This window comes from Canis aureus, chromosome 33 (genome assembly GCF_053574225.1).
Source record: "Canis aureus isolate CA01 chromosome 33, VMU_Caureus_v.1.0, whole genome shotgun sequence".
Classification (NCBI taxonomy): domain Eukaryota; kingdom Metazoa; phylum Chordata; class Mammalia; order Carnivora; family Canidae; genus Canis; species Canis aureus.
Genome location: NC_135643.1, coordinates 18610830 through 18626116, shown reverse-complemented (window position 1 = coordinate 18626116; position 15287 = coordinate 18610830). Strand labels below are relative to the sequence as shown.

General features: G+C 42.0%; 1 protein-coding gene across 2 annotated transcripts in view; it reads left to right on the top strand.

The window, feature by feature from the left end:
- The first annotated feature begins 7293 nt into the window (after positions 1–7293).
- UNC5C (unc-5 netrin receptor C) overlaps positions 7294–15287 on the top strand; it is a 351448-nt gene continuing 343454 nt past the window's right edge. For both annotated transcript variants that reach the window (XM_077882935.1, XM_077882934.1), the window contains exon 1: positions 7294–7809. In XM_077882935.1, the coding sequence (XP_077739061.1) occupies positions 7686–7809 (124 nt within the window). In that variant the 5' untranslated portion in view covers positions 7294–7685. The remainder of the gene's footprint in view (positions 7810–15287) is intronic.

Below are 15287 nucleotides of genomic sequence, written 5' to 3'. Positions count from 1 at the left end.
TTAAAATAAGTTAATAAAAATACCTACTTCATGTATAGTATTATTAAATGAATATATGGATATATATATATATATAGAGAGAGAGAGAGAGAGAGAGATCAAAATGTTGACAGAATTTTTAAAAATTATAATTAGTAATAGCATTAAGTATAATGCTCTACTGCTATCTGTGCTCCAAAATAAGTTTCTCAGTACTTGACATAACATGTTCTACTTTTTTTTCCTGTTTTTGCCACAGTTGTTTCTTCTTCCTGGAATAACATCTTTTACAACTCAGCAAACATAAATTCTATTTACCCTTCAAGGTCCAGGCCTAATGTAATATCATTTAAGACTCTGCTGATCATTTCAATTTAAAGTAAGTGCCCTTTCTTCTTATTTCCAACAGCCATGTAGCCATACCTCTCCCGCTGTGCTTCTCAGACTCTATGTAGTTCTCTGGTCTGTTTTATTTTCTACTAGCTTATTAGCATTACAGGGGAGGTTATCATCTGATTTATCTTGGACTTTATCCGAGGACATGATTTCTTACACTATACATATCAGACATTTCTTGCTGTTATAATGCTGCATAAAAAAATCTCCCCAGATCACAGTAGCTGAAAAAAACAAGCATTTTTTTTTCTCTTGTTCATGTGTCATTGAGTCTGCTATAACTCCGTTAAGCAGGCACCAGGCTCTAGGTTGCACATCTCTCCATGAGTCTGTTAGGCACCTTGAACCAATGGCTTCCTAGGAAATGTTCTTCTCATGACTAGTAGCAGGAGCACATGAAAAAAGCAAAAGTATGCAATGAAAGGAACTGGTACACTATAACTTCTGCCCACATTCACTGGCAAAAATCAGTCTCATGGCTAAGCCATGATTGGTGAGGCAGGTAAATCCACCTCACTTATGGTGAGAAGGATGGCAAAGGCAAAAGTCAATTGTATAAACAGGCAAGGAGTAAAGAATAAGAAATAATATTTGCAAGCTAGCAACTATGTTTACTCCAGAAGTTCCCCATAATGGACTTTGGGAAAGAAGGCCTAAGACAATGAGGAATTAATAAATAGATTTTTAGGACAGTAAAATGACAATATTTGCATTTTGGAAGGTCATTTGGAGTGTGTAGAGAGCATGGATTGGAGTATGAGGGCAGACTGGCTAGTAAGGAAATAATTAGGAAAGACCATGGGGAACTTGCCAATATATTGTGTGTCTGTGGGGCTGGAAGTAAAGGAATAGGTACTGGAGACCTTTAAGTAGTAAAATTGTATGGATTTAGTAATTGAACAGGTAATGTGGGCAAAAGGGAGCGTGATAGTGAGAACAGCTCCAACTTTACACGAGGGTAGTATTACTCATGTATAGAAAGCCACATCACTGATGCTATTCTTTAAATTATTATGCAAATTAAGTACCATGGACAATATCGGACATATCATAATAATGTCCATAGAAACATTACAAAGTACCATTACATGCATCTCATCTTCAGGGCAACTTTATGTGTTCATATTGTTCCCATTTTATATAAGGAAGAAATTAAAGTACAAAGAAGCTACAGGACTATCAGAGCAAACATGTTAAATAAGTAGAGACTTAAATCCATGTTTCCTTTTTTTTTTTTTTTAATTTTTATTTATTTATGATAGTCACAGAGAGAGAGAGAGAAAGGCAGAGACATAGGCAGAGGGAGAAGCAGGCTCCATGCACCGGGAGCCTGATGTGGGATTCGATCCCGGGTCTCCAGGATCGCGCCCTGGGCCAAAGGCAGGCGCCAAACCGCTGCACCACCCAGGGATCCCAAATCCATGTTTCCTGATTCACAACCTTCCTACCATTCTGTAAAGCATCTTTATTTCTTCAATCTGTAACACAAGAGAAACCACTATGGTCCAATTTGGAAGATAAATTTAAAATAAAATGAGGTATTTGAAAAGCTCTAGTAAGCAATAATTATAATATCTATCCCTACCAATCTTCTATTAAATTACATATCACATTATTTTCCATATAATTTTTATTGAGCTGCTCATTGTTTTCTCCTTCTTATAGCAATTACAGTATACTACACAAAAACAGAAATCACATTGGACTTTCTTTACTTCTCTTATTTTTTTCTTAGATTCTCTTGTTTTACTCTTCTTCCTTCCTTCTTTTGTTCCTTGTATCTTTATTCCCTCCTTTCTCTTTCCTTTCTCCCTTCTCTGTGTTTCATGTTATCTTTAGCTTTATTTCTTTCTTGTAAATGCTATCTCTACACCCCAACTATAAACTCCTTGAGGAGAAGATGCTATCTCAGTGCTATACACTTCTCAAAGTTCAGAAAATAAACTCTACTGGATTGATAGTCTGCTGAGCAAAATTATGTAACCACTCTCTTTCTTCATATATAAAATGGAAATAGTAATACAACTATACATCGTGTTATTGTTCTTCACTTTATCATGCTTTGCAGGTGTTGCATTTTTTTTCTTTTACTATTTGAAGATTTGTGGCGATCCTTTATCAAGCAAGTCTATTGGCACCATTTTTCCAAAAGCATTTGCTCATTTCATGTCTCTGTGTCACATTTGGGGAATTCTTGCAATATTTCAAATTTTTCATTATTATTATTATACTTGTTATGGTGATCTGTGATAGGCGATTTTGACTTATCAAAGGCTTAGATAATGGTTAGCATTTTTTAGCAGTAAAGTATTTTTCAAATTAAGGTACATACATTGCTTTTTTAGACACACTATTGAACACATAATAGACTACAGTAGGGTGTAGACATAACTTTTATATGCACTGGGAAACCAAAACATTCATTCAACTCATTTTATTTAGATATTTACTTAATAGCAGTGGTCTGGAACCAAACTCACAATATCTCTGAGATATCCCTGAATTACTTTATTTATTTTATTTTTTAAGGTTTATTTATTTATTTGGGAGAGAGGAGGGGCAGAGGGAGAGGGGAGAGAGAATCACAAGCAGACTCTGCACTGAGCATGGAACCTGTTGCAGGGCTCGTCCCACAACCCTGAGGTCATGACCCAGAGATCACGACCTGGCTCAACAGCCTTAGCCACCCAGGCGCCCTTGGCTGTATTACTTTAATTTAATCCTCATTTTGAGAGTTAAATGAGATAGCACACATACAAGAGTTTAGAATTGAATCTGACACACAATGTTTGATGAATAAGTGTTAGTCACTATTAATATTATCCATGGCTTTTAAATTATGTAAAACAATGACTTCTCCTTCGTACTTAAGCTGGTTTAAGTTGGGTTTCTATCACTTGCAAACAAAAGGGTCTTATTTAATACAATTAACAAAGTATAAAGTCCCAGAGTGTATGGGTTTATGGCAATCAAATTCCTTTCTGTAGGCTGAGGCAGAGAAGGAGGATTGAATCAATTGAATCTGGACCATCTGGCTCCTTTTAGTTGATGTCATCAGTAATTTTACCTGAGTAATTTTTCCAAATCCTAGTTAGGAAGTTTTCTCATCACCATCTTATACTTACTCACTAAAATCTTTTTCCTTTGTTGCCGATTAATAATATTTCTGGTATGATTATTCGTTTTTTAAAATACATAAAAATACAAAATGTGGGGAATTGCACATTAGAGAGATAAAATGAAAGAAAATATTTCTATAATTAAAATACATTTTCCGTTGTTTTTTAGGTCCTAAGCCTTAAGCTGAGAACTTTTTACACACTGGTTTAGAGTAAATAATATAACCAAGCAGTCTGCGTGCTAAATAGCATACTTTCTTGGTGTAGATTTCTGGAGGGATATGCAAGGGATTTGCATGTTTAATTCCCATTAGCACCTGTCACTGGGATTTATTATCCCAGAGTTAATTCTCCACTCATTGCAGCTAGAAAAAGGAAGCCCTTGTTCATGGATTTAAATGAAGATTTTTATTTTTTAAAATGAGATGAATTTTATGTTTGTACCTCAAACACCTGCAGTACTCCAACCCTGAAAAAGTCATATTTAAATTCATTTTTGGTGAAAATTTGCCCAAACTTGATTTTATTCAACAACTAGCAAAGCCTGTTCGTAATTTGAGATTTTGCTTCAATCAACGACTTCACTCAGTTTTAAAAATTCATTGGTTCTCGTTCTTCCATTCGATATCCAATAAGTGTTTATTGACCACCTATTATGTGCCAGGCAGTTTTCTAAGTTCTGGATACAGGGTGGTGAAAGCATTAGGAAAAAAATCCCTCCCTTTGAGGAGCCTTCATTCTATTGGAGAGCATACATACATACATATACACAAACACATAAACCCAGGCATACACATAGACACACATATGTATACTGCATATACACTTACACATATGTAGACATATATCTACAAGTACATATACAGGTTTATATAAAAGAAATGTTAGATGGAAAATCAAAGCACATGAATGCAATTGAGGCTTAAGGGGTATATGTTATTTTAGGTTGTTGGCCAGAGAAGGTCTCTCTAAGCAGAGACATTTGAGCCTATCTCTAAGTGAAGTAAGTTAATAATCCTAGCTTAGAAGCCTATGCAGCACTTCATTATCTAGTTCATAAAGAAAAAAAAAAAAACAACAGCAGAAACCAAGCAGAATGTTGGTACACAAGGTAAGTTCTGTCTGCAACCATGGATTGTAGGAAACTATCCTGCTTGATAAAGCGGATCCATTTGCTGATACTTTTCCTGCCCTTGTTCCTGTGTTCTCACTCTCTCTTCTGTTTTCCACCTCATTTCTACACACCATTTCGCAAACCATTCTCCTGCCCTCTTTAGGCTGAATTTCAGTATTGAACTACTTTTTCCTTCTCTTCTCTTCCTCTTTTCTTTCAAGGAATTAATTTCATGTAATACCTGTCTTTGGGTACTTCAATATCCCAAACAAGATGATGTAACGGTTTAATTGTATTTAACTAACTAGACTTTGAGGATTCTTTCCTACTGAGACTTTTTGACAATCAATCAACCTATATTGACTGAGCACCAACTATATATTGGGTTCTATCTTGAGAGCTGGGGATGAAATGATGAACCAGGCAAAGTCTCTGCCTTAAAAAAAAAAAAGAGTGAAATTCTAGCTAGAAAAGATAAACATTAAAATTGTAAATGAATAAACAAAATAACTTTTGAGTGTTGCTACTATGATAGAGCATATGTGAGGATTTCTTAGGAATTAAGCGGCTCTGCTTCCTGGAAAAATTGCCAAACAAATATGAAATATAATCATAAATCCTTATGGTGATATAATCCTCGAAATAAATGACGGTATGAGGTGCCTAGCTGCACTGTCCATCATAGTCTCCACTAGCTGTGTGCCTGTTAAAATAAAATTAATTAATTACATTAAAATAGCCAATCCCTTCTAGCCACATTGCAAGTGTTCAACAGCCGCACATGTCTAATGACTACCATTTTAGAGCATAAATATGAATATGTTCCTTATTGCAGAAAGTTCTGTTGGACAGCACTCATCTAGACATCATGCAGCTGATGAAACTCATCAATGGCAAGAATAGCAGCTAACAATTTTGTGTCAGGCACTTCACATGTCTTTCACTCATTTCTCACAGAGCCCTATAAGATGGTTACTGGTACTAGACCTATCTTACAGATTAAGAAACTGAGTCACCTAGGTTTATGGTTCAATATCTGTCACCTTGTCATAAGAAATGCTGAGAAAACTGAACTCAGTCTGGAGGCAGAAGTTATCCTTTTACCAAAAGATCATGATATCTGTGTATGGGTAAGGGAAAGCGAAGAGGGTAAAGAAGAATTTTTAGCATGACAGGCAGCGCCTCCACAGGAAAAAGAAATGGCCAGATTTGTCAATGTCTTTGCCAAGTATGACCTTTTCGGATCTATTGGAGTCATCCGAGACAGGTCTTATTGGTTAGAGGTTCAGACGGAGCTTGGCAGGCAGAATCATTGAATGCTAGCACTGAAAAGAACTTTAAAGCCATCTAATGAAATATTTCACAGATGTAGAAACTGAGACATGCAGTTTACCTGACCTGTCCAGGGTAAAAGAGTAAGATCACAAGCCTCCTGCCCGTGTGTGTGTGTTTACACATTGCCCCCTTGGCACCAACAGCTTAAATTTTCCCAGATCTATTATTTATTACTAGTTTAGAAATGTTCTAAGCTTAGGAAGTGGTTTTCTTCTTCCTCTTCCCAGAATGTTGGACTGCCAATGTGTATCGGCCTTTTTAATCCATCCACTTTTCCTTTTGTCTAGCCTGTCATCTTATCCACCCATTCCTATGTTCCTCCTTCATCATTACAGCAGAGATCCATAACCCAGCTATCCAGATTAACTATCTTTTCCTTAAAAAATTAAAAAAAAAAAAGGTAAAAAATTCATAGCAGTTTGAGCCCTTACTCACACCTTTCGGAATTTGGAAAACATGTTATAGTTTCCACCATCACTTTAGGTGAATGTCTACAAATGCTGTTATTTTGTTGCGCATTGTTTCTGGGAGTTCCAGTGCCAGGTATCCTCTCGCCACCCTTTATATACTCAGCCTTGCCAGCCACCAGGATGCACGCAAATGCAGCTCTTTTGAAGAATGAGTTTTCCTTAGCTTTTTTAGTTTCTGTTCCACTACGGAGAAGTCATGGGCACCCAGAACACAGAGCAGTCTGGGCGGCGCTGACAACCCCGGGATTGCGGCGGGGGCACTGCAAACGCTTCTCGCCTTCTTCCCTCCCACGCAGGACTTCCACTCGAGCCCGCACCCAGCTTAATCAATCGCAAGAGCCCAAGCCGTGGAGCAAGTCCAGTCGCGGGGAGTCTGGCTCAGGCTTTGCTGGCGCCGCCGAGAGGCTGGCAGGCTGCAGGCTGAGCTCCGGCGGGCTCAGCCCACAGACTCGGGGCGCGCCCGCTGCGCTCGCGGAGTCCGAGCCTGGCGCCCCGCGGGAGGCCCGCGCGCTCCCTCCGTCCGCAGCCGCCTCTGCCCTCGGGCTTCTCCCGCCCGGTCTCCACCTCCGGCGCTGGGCGCGCATCTCCCTCCAATCCTCGCTTACATAACGCGGGCGGGCGCGCTCCCGCCGCCGCTGGGCCCCCGGCGGAGTTGGGCTGCGCCCTCCACGCCCCCTCGGCGAGCGCCCCCGCGCCCCCGTGCGCCCCGGCGCTCCGAGGTGACCCTCCCCGGCCGCCCCGCCGCGGCCGCCCCGACGCCTGGCCGCGGGCGTGAGCGCTCTGAGGTTGGAGGCCGGAAAGCTCCGCGGTACCCAACTCCCTCCCTCCGCCCCCACCTCCCCCCACTTCTCGCTGCCTCTCCCTCCGCCGCCTCCCCCGCCCCCCCTTGCCTGTGTGCGTTCGGCACTGAAGAGGGGACCCGGAGAGCAGTCCGGGCTCGGCGCGCGGCGGAGCTGCGGCTGTTCCTGCTGCTGGGGGAGCGGCGAGGGGGCCGCCTGGCGCCTCCCGGACTTCCCAAGTGGGGGCAGAGCAGCCGCTCCCCGAGCCGCCAGTTAGAAGGCAGGGGCACGGAGGGGCCGCCAAACTCCTCCTCGGCGTCTCCTCTCCACCCCCTCTTGGCTCCTGCCCTTGGAGAAAGTGGCGTGTGGCTCTCGGTCATCATTATTTCTTCGGGCTGCTTCGTGGGTGCACGGATTCGGCGGCTGCCCAGCGGGGCTCTGCGCTCCTGGCGCGTCTCCCCGAGTGGTTCCGCCCGGCACACCTCTGTCGACGATGAGGAAAGGTCTGCGGGCGACAGCGGCCCGCTGCGGACTGGGACTGGGATACGTGCTGCAGATGCTCGTGCTACCTGCCCTGGCCCTGCTCAGTGCCAGCGGCACCGGCTCGGCCGCTCAAGGTAGGGGAGTCCGCCGAGCTGCGCGGCCACCTCCCTTCGCCTCCCCGTCCCTCCTCCCTCCTCTCCTCCCCAGTTCTCCCGGCTTCCTTAATTCGCCTCGTTGCTCTCCGCTGGAAATCAGTTCCCGTTCCACTTTCCCAACTAGTCCAGAAGCTTTGGTTGCTCTTTTTAATCCGTCTTCCGCGATGGGCACGGATGGACCGGGGGACACACGGGGTGTGGACACATACCCGCCTCTGGGCTTGTGGGCGCCCCGGGTGTCTTTTGCACTCTCTGCTCCGCACTCACACGTTGTTGCATGTCGTGCACAGAGAGGTTTGGTTGGAGAGCCCCTCGGGGCGGGCGGCGGCGTGGCCTGCCCTAGGTGCGCCCTGGTGCGCGGGGGCTCCCCGCGCTGAGCCACATCTGGGGTCGCGGGATCCGCGGGGCGTCTCTGCGCACGCCGAGCCGCGCAAGGGCGCTCAGCTAAGGACATGTGTCCATTACCGCCGAGGACCTACCCGCGCCGGTGCCACTGTGCTGCTGCTTGGGGCGCTGTGGAGACGCACCGAGCGCCCGGACCCGCCGCCCAGCCTGCGGCAGGCCCCGGGCGTGCGCGCCCCCACACTCCGACCCTTTCGGAGTCTTCCTCCCGCCGGGCCGCGGAGAAACTTGAAGCCCCGGAGCTCTGGGGAAACGGACTGGTTGTTCAAACCAAATACGAAACCCTCCCGGGTGACGGGCCAGTTTGTAACTCTGACATTTTAATTTAACGCGTCCGAGCTTTAAAACCAGCGACGGGGCCCGGGGCGGGGGGCGGGGGGTGCAGAACAGGGGTTGAGAGGAGGGCGGTCAGGAGTGCAGGGTGGATAAGGAGGGAGGGGAAGCACGGGGGCTGATTGCCTTGTACCCCGAGTTTGGAGTGGTAGCGGCCGCTTCCAGCCTTCCGAGCTCAGGAAGCGAATGGAAGGGAGAAGGACGGGGAAGAGCCCACGCTGCCCCCTCCGGGGTCTGTTTCGGGTCACCTGGGCCCCCCGCCATCCGGCCAAGCCGATCGCCCACCTCGGTCTAATCGCCCATTTCAGTGGTGGTCGCTGGGCCAGGGAAGGCAGCTGTTTTTCCTAGGTTGGGGGGTAAAGGGAGCGTCTGCAGCCTTCGGAGGTAATTCGGGGATCCCGTCCTCTCGGGTGCACTTCCCAAATTTGGAGAGCAGAGGAGGTGCGGCGGTAGCTTCGCGGTGCCCCCGCGATGCCCCGACGCAGGAGGTGGAGGACAGCGTGCGCCCCGCTCGGGCCAGGCGCGGGGTGGGGGGAGAGGGCCCCGGCGGTGGGGGGGGGGGCGCCCCGCGCTAGCGAGTGTGGTCCCGGGGAGGAGGTAAGTGATGAGCGAGGCTTTGTGAATTAGCGATGGCTACTTCGGGAGTAAATTCTCCTGCTGCCCAGCTGAGTAGCCGCGCTCATAAATCCTTCCTTCCCTTCTCACCAGATGCCTCCCATCCCCGAGGTTGTGCCCTGATTTTCTTATGCACACTTCCCGAGCTCATCTGTCTGTCCGTTTTACAGAGGAATCCTATGAACCTTTAGATTTCCTGAAAATGGTAAGAAGTTCTCTGGGTTGCAGCCAAGGGTGCTTAGAGAGGAGCGTTTGGAAGTTTAAGTGAACAACCTGATGAATAGTGGTGAGAGCAATCGCGTGACTCCCGGTGGGAATCGCCTACTGTTATTGGGCGCACAAAGGATCCGGCCTAGGGGTGGGGTTCAGGTGGGGGTGGGTCGGAGGAGGACTGGGCGGTCAGAGAACTGCTTGGGAAAAGGACGGGTTCAAGTCCCCAAAGATGCCAAAAAAAGAGCCATAGGATTCACTCCTAGAGCTTACTATAGCCAAATTAAAAAGACGGGTTTGAGGGGGGAAAAAATCAATAAAGATAATCAAACAGGAGATTGTAAGTGGATTAATATTGAAAGAAGGAAGGATTGGTTAAAAGAGAATAGGCTCAAGACGGACGACGGACCGTGTGTGCCGGTTGCACTTTTCCTATAGACCAGGCAATCCAAAGATTGGGGATGGAACCTACTCCTGTAATCTTACATGGAAAAAATAAAACCTATCCTGTCGGGAATGTGCATTTCAGTGGTGTTCTTCTCCATTTAGTTTGTTTAGTTATTATTGTGTGTTTGGATCTTGTGGTCTTGAAAACACTATACTACGGCTTTTAGCTTTGTTATCTTCCATGTTTCAGGACACCAGCTCTTCGACTGTGTTATCTGTTGGGTATTACAAATGTAGAAAGCCCCACACTCGGCTATTATCATCTTCCCTCTAACCATTTCCCAGTCGGTTTACTACTGAACCACTAGTACACTTTCCTCTCAGAATCACACTTTTACATCAGTCTGGTGTTCAGACCTCCTTTTCCTTCTAATGCCTTCTCCTTTCTCTTCTCTCTTTGGACTAGCACAGTAGGGAAATAAAAGATACTATTGCTCGCTTAAGGTAGGATTTCCATGTGTTGAACACTTAAAGATGGAAATGAACTATTTTTATGAATGAAACTACGTTTGCAATTAAGATGAGAAAGTTAATTTAAGTACTTGACAATGTGGAGGAGATTTATTCTGTTGTTAGAGAAGTACTAGAAAAATTAGCAGTTTTAGAAAATATGTATGTCTTCAGTGGTAGCCCAAAAACAACAGATGTTTAAGATTTAAAAAAAAAATCCATAACAGGCATTATTTGTGAGTGTACTGGGTTGTGTAATTGTAGTTTATATGAAGACAGCAGTCATTTTATTCAGGTCCTTGGGAGATTCTCCAGGCTTTAAGGCAACAACTTTCTCCTTTCTGGCTATGCCTTAATTATTTCATTCAGAATTGCTGGAAACTCCTAGCTCCAGGGAATTTGTGTTGTTTCTGACTTCCAAGAATGAAAGATTTTACTAGGTAAAGAGAGAGAGACAGACAGAGACAGAGACAGAGACAGAGAGAGAGTATTTGATTAGTGTGTCTCAGAGTTAGTGCCCTCCTGTTTTAGAAAAGCATTTATTTCTGGATTACACAGCACTGATAGTATGCTTATCTAGCACCAACTAGTGTTATGAGTGTTAACATCACCAAAGTCAGGACAGAAAATTAGTGAAGACTATAATCATATTGGGAATATTTACTTTTATCATACGTTAATGTGTGTCTGTGTGTCTGTGTGTGTCTCTCTATATATTTTAAAACAAATGTTATACTTCTTCCTACAGTAGAGTAGAAATTACTTTCACACATTTGTGAATATTGCTGTGGTACGAATAGACAATTGGCATGAAGGATAACTGTATTTCATTATAATTATATCATGGAATTCCTCCATTTGAGGAGTAGGGTAAATTCATAAAATCACATTTGAAATTTGTGATAAGGAAAACTAGGTTAGTTCACTTTTGTTTAGAAAAAATAATTTCAATAATTTCACATATTTTAGCTTAAGGAATGCTTAAAACGCTTCAGAGGATAAACTTTTCAGATACTTGCAAAGAATAAAGAACTATCAGATTTTTAACATTCACTGATTCGTCTTCTGTATTCTGGATACTGGGGATTCAGCATTCAACAAGACAAGTTCTTCAAGTATCATTTTAGTCTGGAAGCTTGATGTCCTGATCAAAATTCATAATGATCTTTTTTTAAGCAACCCCCCTAAAAACATAAAGGAGGTGTGAGCTCTACCAGAAAGCCCTCCTAGCTTATTTGGAATGATTGTTGAGACTTAAAAATAACTGTTCTCCAATGTATGCTACCTTCTCCAATTAGTGCCAGCAGCCAGAGTGTGCTCTATTAGGCCTGAACTGCGTTTAGCACTTTTCTGATTTAGGTCATGGCTTTGCTGGAGCAGCAGAGGGAGTCACTCTCAGAAGAAACATTACAATTACAGGCTGCAACCACTTAAGGAAGATAATAGGGGAAACTAGTGGGGGTGGGGATTGAGCCAGAGCCTTGCCTTGCAATTTTAAGCTACATCTTTTATTTATTTATTTATTTTTAGTTTGACTTTTGTATTTGTAGCAGCTAAAAACAAATCGCCACAAATCCCCTTGTTCACGTATCCCCCACAAATTAGAAACCCATTAGTTCATTTGGATAGTGTGTGATGTTATAAGTAAAATTCCTTTTTTTAAAAGATTTTATTTATTTATTCTTGAGAGAGAGAGAGGCAGAGACACAGGCAGAGGGAGAAGCAGGCTCCATGCAGGGAGCCCGACGTGGGACTCGATCCCGGGACTCCAGGATCACGCCCTGGGCTGAAGGCAGGCACTAAACTGCTGAGCCACCCAGGCGTCCCAATATAAGTAAAATTCTCAAACAATTGTTGTGCACTTATTATGTCCCAGACTGTGTGCTATTTGTTAGGGACACAGTGTTGAAAGAGACGGTTTCAGCCCGCAAGGAAGACAGATGTAAAAGCATATAATTATAATTCACTTTCTGCAGTGAACATAGGTATAGTATTTTCTGAATTTGAGTATCAAAGACAGAGAACATAGGTCAGGCTAGGGTCCCCCTGGAAGTGGTGGTAGGAATTCTAAAATTTCTATGCAGAAGAACTTAAGGATGGCAATTTGGCTTGAAGTGGAGTGTTCTAATGCTAAGTTTGCATTGCAACTGTCTTACTTATATTAAATCTTACTTAGATTTAATATATATATTTGGTCTGGCTTTGGGGAGGCACAAGCTAAGGGTTGTTAATGGTAAGTGCCCACTCTTTTGGTTGGCTTAGTGTTTATCAGTGTCTCCTAATCCTGCTTCTGCCACCTCCTAGTTGTGTGGCCATGGGTGGCACATTTAGCTTCAGCCATGCCTCAGTTTCCACAGAAAGTGAAGAGAATATATACTATAAGTCCTATTATGATTGAATGAGTTAATACACGTAAATTGTTTAGAGCAGTGCCTGGCCCACAGAAAGTAAACATTATTATTTGGCTTCTAACTCTGTAAACCGCTGGCAAAGAAATCTAGAAGTTTAAAAAAAAAAAAAAACTAAAGTCAATAATTTTGAACTCAGACTGGGGATTGCTGTAGACTCTGCTTCCCCAAAAGCAACAAATGAAGCTGTCTGAGGAGTTGTTCCAAAATAGATGACTGCAAACTCCTGGACAATGACGTGCAATGGTTCTTTGAACAGTCTGGGGGAAGCTCTCTAGCTTCATAACCCTATTTCTTCCTTTCTACTCTCTCTGGGAAAATTAACCTAATGCCAGTTCTAAAAATGCCATGTTGAGTCACTGCTGGTTAAATCCTGGCTGCAAGCTCTACCCTTGGCTTTCTATCTTTACAATGAATATTAAAAGATAACTTTTCATAAATCCATAAACACTTTGTGGGAAAAAATCAAGTCCCAGGCTTTCAGATAGGGATTTAGGGAAAATCAACCCTTTATGCAAATGTCAATAGTTTTCCTTTAAAAAAAAATGGGCAAAGGTGTATAGTCTAAAGAACATAATAGAATGTATATAAAACAACACAAAGAAACATAAGGAAAAATAGAAAAATAGGTTGACTTGAAGGCATACAGATTCACCAGGACTTTTCATATGTTTGAATTAAATTTGCAATAGAAGATGTTAGTATCATAATTTAGAACAACATGGATTATGTAGATAACATATTTTGAAACTTTCACATTGAATTACTTCGTGTTGTTTAAGGCTTATTGCTATTTTTTCATATTTAGAGGGAATGTTATTTTCTGGCTAACGTTTATGATAACACTAGAGATTTGTGGGGTATTTAATGTTACTTAGAGTGAAGACGGATCTTTTTCCCCATAGTATTTTCATTCTGCTTTTAATTTTTGATTGCATGTTCTACACTTAAAGGTCCCCAGATTTCTCACTTGCTTTCTTTGTTATCCTAACTTCTTAGAATTATGTATGGACTCTTCTTTGATTTCCTATTTTTTTGGGGGGGGTTTGGTGTTGCTTATGTATTTGTGGAGGAGGGCTACATGAAACTGAGACCTCGAGTATTATCCCAGTATTGCTTAGTTCAAGGATATTAAATTAAAGCAGAGACTTACAGAAACTCCGTGCCATTTTTTATGTGACTTCTTTGAAGTGAACTAAGTTTGCCTTTAGCAATATTAAAATACTACTCTCTCCTTTTTTTCTAGGTCTTAATAAATCCAATAATTGAATAATTTCTAGTTTTCTTATTTTAAATATTTGTCATCTCCTCATTTATGGAGATTTTAATACAAACATTTTGTGATAATAATTTTGTGAGGGAACAAGATCAGATATAGTAAACTTTTTTTATTCTCTGTACCTGATTGGAGCTCTCAGAAGAATTTTTTCCTTTTCTTGAAAACCTAATATATTATGTTGACAATATTCTGATTCTTTATAAACAAAATGTTAGACAATATGGTTCTGTAATTTCAGGTTTGTAAAAAGAATTGGGTTGAAGTTGTAATGTGGTTTCTCATCTTAAGCCTTCCTGCCCCCACAAAAATTGCTACCATAGGATTATATAATGAGGTCTTGAAATACACAGAGAATGTCTCCAGATTTTAGAGGTACCTAAAACATCCTGTCTTCCACATGGAATTTATAGTGTTAAAGTTATGGTAACGGTAATTAAATTGAAGTTATAATTTGGAAAATGAGCTATAGCTTTGAAAGTGCCAAATATGTAGATATTTGTCCTTAATGTCATTATACCTTTTACTAGCAATGAGCAGGGAGCAAAAGTGCTTTGTGTGGCAAAAGTGAAGTCTAATATCTGAAAACCCAAATGTTTGGGGAATACCCTCTTTTAATTAAATAACAACCCTTATCTCCATGCAGCGTGGTAGGGGAATATGAAAGTGAGGGGATCCAGGTGAGACTTCATTTTATCGGTGTGCCTGTTAGAGTTCTCATTCTAAATATGAAGGCTCAAAATAATCATGTTAATAGATGATATTGACTAATCAAATTTAACTCCAGAGTAGCCAGTCTTATTTTAAAATGTTGTGAAGATAGGAGTTTTTACCTTCATTAATCACTGTCGTTTGGATCCTGTGGCTAGTTTCATTTCTCAGCAATTATGAAAACCATAAAAATGCCTCATGTAGATAAACATGTATTACCTTCTCTTCTAACTAAGGATGTTAAACAACAGAGACTCCCTCAGCACATTTAACAAGTTTATTGATGAATGCTAACATTTCTCAGTTTTAGTTGGTCTTAATTGATTATTTAATCATGAACTGCCTGAACTCAACTATATTTTTTTTTGTCTTTTTTTTTTCTGTTCAGAAGAAAAACCTTATATATGAGCATTCCTTTCCAATAAAAAAACAGATTAGTGCTGGCATATTAAACTACATCTGCAACCCAGTTATAAGGGCAAATACGTCCACTAATGGAAATGCAGGTGTTTTTAAAAATTCAAAAAAATGAGCATGTATAGTAATATAAAATAAAAAAGAATAGCATGGAAGTAAAGTATGCCATTTGCATAGAAATGTAATAA